General features: G+C 36.3%; 1 protein-coding gene across 4 annotated transcripts in view; it reads left to right on the plus strand.

Moving 5' to 3' along the window:
* The window catches only part of TADA2A (transcriptional adaptor 2A), a 50521-nt gene that overhangs the window by 18183 nt on the left and 25804 nt on the right, over nucleotides 1–6534 (plus strand). For all 4 annotated transcript variants that reach the window (XM_006756177.2, XM_015559073.1, XM_006756178.2 and 1 more), the window contains one exon: nucleotides 5989–6080. In XM_006756177.2, coding sequence (XP_006756240.1) covers nucleotides 5989–6080 — 92 coding nt within the window. The remainder of the gene's footprint in view (nucleotides 1–5988; nucleotides 6081–6534) is intronic.

Consider the following 6534-nt stretch of genomic DNA (forward strand, 5'->3'; position numbering starts at 1 on the left):
GATTAATCACTATGCTTTAATTATGTTCAATTTGTAACAATGAAATTGGGGGTCACCACAACATGGGGAACTGTATTTAAAGGGCCAGAAGGTTGAGAACCACTGCTCTAGCCAAAGGAATATCTTGTCTGCTTGGCAGGTATGTATTCCTTTGTCAGATAGGTTTGTCAGTTATCAGAGCATTACCTGTAGTTCGCCATGTAGTTTCTCTTACAGGAAAGAGTTCTGGCTAGGGCATTTATTTTGACAGTAGTAATGCCTCTTCTACTTTTAAGGACCCATGTGAGTACAATGGGCCCATTTGGATAGTGCAGGATACTCTTCCTATTCTAAGGTCAGTAGGTTAGTATCTTAGTCCCATCAGCAGAGTTCATTCACATGAATATGTAGTTAGTGTTTGAATAATCAGGAATCCTGGGGATAGAAGGGAGTCAGTTTTAGAATTATGCCTACCACAGCACTGTAGTATATCTGCCTCAGTCTCTTTAAAGTTTAGAAAGGGTGAATCGGCATCTCTGAGTCTCATTAATTGTGTGGCCCTATTAAGATGAATTTCTGAGCCTGCAATGCTGAGAGTCAGATCCCTGTCCATAATGAATTAATTAAAAAATGATCCTTAATAAGAGCTCTTGGCAGCCAACTGGCTAGCCTTTCCTTAACCTCTCTCTAAATACTTTCCCTTCTAACTACTTTCTTCACTAATTGTAAAACTTGGAATGTATTTTTTGTATTAAACTTTGGTCTTTAGATCAGTTATAGGTTCACAGAAAAACTGAGTAGAAAGTATAGATTTTCTATATATTATCTGCCCCCCCACAAACACTTAAGACTGCCCTATTGTCAATAGCCCCACCAGAATGGAACATTTGTTATAATTGATGAACTACATTGATACTTTATTATCACCCAAAGTCCATGTTTACATTAGCATTCACTCTTGGTGTTGTACAGTCTGAGGGTTTGTAATGTCATGTATCCATCATTATAGTATCATACAAAATAGTTTCATGCCCCTAAAAATCCTCTGTGCTCTGCCTATACATCCATCCCTCCCCTTTACTCCTGGCAATCCCTGATCTTTTTATGGTGGCTGTATCATTTTGCATTCCCAGCAGCAGTGAATGAGAGTTCCTGTTACTCCACATTCTCACTAGTATTTAGTGTTGTCTATTCTGGATTAATGGTCATTCGAATAGGTGTATAGTGGTAATTGTTTTAATTGGTATTTATCTGATAACATATGATGTGGAATATCTTCTCATATTAATACATTTTTTCCTGTTTGTTAATTGCAAAATGAATGAAGTGTGGTCCGAGTAGCGTTGACTTTGAATGCATTTCATCAAGGTTATCAAATCTTCAGAAAGCTGATTTATTTTTCCCAAATTCCCCCAAAAATATCTAGAGCCAGAATATATATTTATTCATTTGAGTTGTGAAAATAATTCCTTAATAATTAAGTATATGTTGAGTAGGTTGATGGTTATCCACTGTAAGAAAGCTGACCAAGAGCTCTCTAGCTGTTCTGGGCACAGTGCCTTTTGCATAATGCTGAAAGTACTAAGTTTCACTCCATGTCCACTTATTTCTTCTGATTGCATCCTTTTCTCACATATTCAATACCCATACAAACACTTTGGGGAGCTTTTGGGGGTTACTAATAATCCCTCTTTTTCTGCCAGTCCTATCTATTCCACATCTTTCCGTCAGTAGGAATAATGACCAAATTTTGGCTTTCTACACATGAAGCCACTAAAAATGTGATTAAAAAAAGATTTTTTGGCATAGGAAGCCTCAGAAAACTTTAAGTGGTTTTCAGTACTTTTGTCACCTCACAGTGCTGTAATTTTGGAAGTTACTCATGCTTTGGTGGGTGGTGTGTTAAGGTTTCTGAATTCTATGCCTATTTTTGTCTTATACTTCTTAGAACCTTGAACAAGTCAAGGCACCACTTTCTGTCAGACCCTTTATACCTATAACAGTGATTCTTAAATTTTATGGAGAAGGATCCCCTGGGTAGCTTCTTAAAAATGTACATTTGTAAGCCTCGCTGTTAGAGAATCTGGTTCAGTAGGGTTAAGATTGGGTCCAGGGAATAAACAACATTGATAAAACTTTAAGAAAAACTGTACTATGTCCATTTATTTATTTTGGGTGTAGAAAATCGTTCTTGTTTATCTAAAAATAAAGTTGGTGAAAGCTAATATTTTAAAATACATTTTTTAGAAATAATATTGACTCTTCAAATATGAGCTGTCATATTTATATGTATGTATGTCACCAGATTGAGTGATTATATGAATTTAATATAGACATAGACCCTGAAATTTTACTTTTTGGTCTCTTAGTACCTCTTGTGCTAAGCGTATTCATAGTATGTGTTCAGATAAATGTGTATTGCTGATTATTAGTATAATGTCACAAATCACTACAGTATTTTTGTCATTATCAAAAGATATAACCAGTTCTAAATGCCTGTGTAATCCGAAGACTTCTTGTGTCACTTTTTTAAAGACTTACTATAGAAAATTTTAAACGTATACTAAAATAGAGAGAATGGTATTTCGGCTATCTATTGCTACCTAACAGCTACTGCAAAACTTTGTGGCTTAAAATAACAACCATATTATCTCCCACAGTTTTGTGGTCAGGAATTCAGATTGGGCATGGCAAGGGTAACTCTCAGTTCCACATGATGTGCTGGGGCTGGAAGTCCAAGGGGCCTTTTTCACATATTCTGGCACCTCAGGAGGATGGCTTGCATTGGTTGGGAGTTAGCTGGAATATCTTCACTGCCTGAGGCCTGGGTTCTATAGTAGTCTTAAGGGCCTCTCCCTCTCCATGTGACCTTTCCACATGGTCTTTCCTCCTTTTAGCAAGGAGGCTAAATTTCTTATGTGGTGCCTCAGGAATCCCAAGAGCGCAAAAGTGGAAGCTGCTAGGCCTTCTTAAGCAAGTCACAGGTCCAACTTGTATTAAATAAGAAGGGACCACACAAGGATGTGAATTCCAGGAGAAGTTCATTGAGCGCCACCATTGTAACCAACTATCTAACTGTTAAAATGATCAACTCGTGGCCTATTTTATTTCATCTAAAACCCCAACCCTTTAGATTACTTAGAAGTAAACCTCCCAGACGTTATATCATTTTAGCTATAACTGCTTTATTAGGTCTCTGTAAAATTTAAAAGTAATGCAAGTCACTTTTCACATTTCCCCAATCATTTCATAAAAGCTTTTTTAAAAATCTCTGCTCTGTTCTCCACCCCTGAAATAATCACTGTTCTGACTTTTATTATCATAGATCAGTTTTGCATATTCTACAACTACATATAGATTTATGCTGTAGGTATTTCTGTTTCTGGTTTCTTTCTCTCAGCATGTTTTTGAGATCTGTTCATGTTGTATTTAGTAGTTCATTCCTTTTTGTTACTGAGTAATATTCCATGGTAAGAATATAACAGTTTGCTTATCCATTCTGTTGATAGACACTTGGGCTTTGCCTAGTTGTTGGCTATTAAGAATAAAAACCGTTATGAACATTCTTACTCTTGTTTAAGGCTTTCTGTGGATATGTATTTTCATTTTTCTTAGGTAAATACTTAGGAATGGAATTTCTGGGTTATAAAATAATGATTAACTTATTCATTATTTTAATCCTCATCCAAGGATATTTTCCATTGATTTTTAGAGAGAAGGAAAGACAGAGAGAAATATCGATGTGAGAGAAGCACATTGATTGGTTGCCTCCTGCATAAGCCCTGACCAGGGCTGGGGAGGAGCCTGCAGCCTAGGTATGTGCCCTTGACCGGAATTAAACCTGGGACCTTTTGGTCCGCAGGCTGACACTCTATCCACTGAGCCAAACCAGCTAGGGCATAAATGATTAACTTTTAAGAAACTATCATAAAGTTTCCTAGGTGGTTGTGTCCTTTTACATCTCTACTATCAATGTCTGAGAATTCTGATCGCTCCTTATGCTTATTAGCTTTTGATAGTTTCTGTACTTTAGCTATTCTTTGGGTATTATGAATTTGTAGTGGCATCATAAAAAAAATTTTTCAACATTTTCAATTTGTACTGATTGGGATACAAATAAGGCCCATTCATTCCAATTGGTTGCCTCATATATTTTCTATTCTGTGGGTTTTTCTCCTTTCCAACCTTCCCTCACTCTTTCTCTCATTTCTTACAGTTTTTATTTTTTAAAAACTGGGTTGTTTGTATTAATAGATGTTAATACAGGCTGGATTTTGCTGACTAATGTGTTCCTCTGTCTTCTGTTTCCTGTAAATTGGTAGTTAGATCTAATGGCTATATCAGATTCATTTATGGTCATTGTCTAGATCTGTTAATGTATTGGGGATTGCAAAGTAGTTATCTTTTAGTTCTGTTACTCCTTTTAAGTTGGGTTAAATTCTATAAAAAGATAGTTTGCATCATTATCTATGTGACCACCTTTAGGTATCATGTAGATAAACTTTGTACAGGAAAGGCAGGATAAGTACTTGGTCGTCCCGTCCCCCCCCCCCCCTTTTTTTTAACTGGGTTTAAAATATGAGTTGGTTCCCTGGCACCTTTAGATATTTATAATATTTTATGTGTTCCAATCCTTTACAGTTTTATCCTTATTAGTGCTCAAAATGTTCCATTTTTTGTTAGTAGGAGCCTCTACAAGTTAGTCTCTGAATCCTTTTGACATGACACTTAACGAGTCTTTGAGTCTTTGAGAGCTTTTTTGCTTTCCAGTATGACAAAATGTTCCAGTCTCATCTTGAACAGTTCCTGACCCAAAGGTGGAATCAGCTTTTTCTTCAAGTGCCACTAAATACTGTTTAGTGGTACATAGAATTTAGAGACTGCATACTAGGAAACAGAAGCATTCATTGTTACTGGGTTGATCATTGTTTCTGGACCTTTTCAGTGAACAGTGTTAGGAAATTATTTTAAGACAAAAATACATTATGAGTTTATACTAGAACTTTCAATTCCAATACAAGACTACAAGGTTTTACATAACCTCGGAGATCTTACGTCTATATCTTTTTCCCCCAAGCCTAAAATCCCACTGCCCAATAATGCCATTATTTATCTGCTTTATCCCATAACATATCCATATCCAGTAATCTCAGAATATACCAACACTATTGAAAACAGTATAAGAGTTATTTTTTGGCAGTTTCTTTTACTTTTTTTAAAAATTGATTTTTAGAGAGTGGAAGGGAGAGGGATAGAGAGAAACATCGGTAAAAGTGACACACTGATTGCTTGCCTCCTGCACACCCCCTACTAGGGGTCAAGCCCACAACCCGGGATTAAACTGTGTCCTCCTGGTTCATAGGTTGATGTTCAACCACTGAGCAACACCAGCCAGGCAGTTTCTTTTAACTTTTAAGGTATATTCTACAGATGTACAAATAATTGTGTTTTAAAGTCAGTTGAGATAATTTCCTTCTGTGTGATTATGCCTTAAAATAAATTCATAGGTTTGTTACATTTTGTTTTTTAATTCTTATGATTTTGAAATTTAATAATTACATATAATATTTATGTTTCAAAGTCAAATCTGCAAAACAAGGAATATTCAGAGAGTCTAGCTTCTATTCCTGTCCTCTCTATTATTTTCTCCCTCCTTTCCCCATAGGTAAACTTTTCTTTTAAATGTATGGTTTATTCTTCCATTATAAATCACACACACATGTGTATTTCCCCTTTTCTTACCTAAATGGAAGCATACTATAATATTTATCTCTGTCTTTGTGCTAAGTTTAAAAATGCTTATATTTCTGTATGAATTACATAGAATTTATGGGTGATAATATTTTTGGAGAATCTTGATGGTGGAAATGGGAGTAAGGTGGTAGACCACCATGAGAATAGTTAGTAAAATAGAATAGGTATTGAAAAGGACATAAATTAGTATTACAGTTAAGGTTACTAGGTTCCATTTCTATATCTATTTTTAGGGAAAATCTTTTCTTTTTTTAGACCTCAGATTTTCCTGTTCTTGACCCCAGCTGGACTGCTCAAGAAGAAATGGCCCTTTTAGAAGCTGTGATGGATTGTGGCTTTGGAAATTGGTAAGAGCTTGGTGTTAGGGCTTGTCCTGCCCTAGTGAGCTCTGAGAAAAAGGTGCATGTGAAGGTTAAAGGGAGGAGCCTCAGAAAAAGAAGTTTGGGGATCATATGTTGCTTTTCTATTGACCCATGACTTGTCCTCTGAAATGCCTCACGGGGAGATATGGGATGTTTCATGGCCTGTGACTGGGCAGCTCTAAAAGACCATTTTGAATGGATCAACACAGAGAAGGCTGGTTATTCTTTCTGAGTAGTGGGGAAATTTAGACTCAGTTATTGCTCCTTTCTGATTTTGTGAATTCTTGGCTATGGATGCCCTCGTCGTTTAACTGTGTCAGACTTTTGGTAGATGGCCACAGCTTACCTAAGATTCAAGTTTGACAGACTTCTATTTGCATTTCCTATTTTTAGCTTTCAATACCTGCCTTAGTCCAAGTTTGGCAGAATTGAACAGCAG

Source organism: Myotis davidii, unplaced genomic scaffold, assembly GCF_000327345.1.
Source record: "Myotis davidii unplaced genomic scaffold, ASM32734v1 scaffold993, whole genome shotgun sequence".
NCBI lineage: Eukaryota > Metazoa > Chordata > Mammalia > Chiroptera > Vespertilionidae > Myotis > Myotis davidii.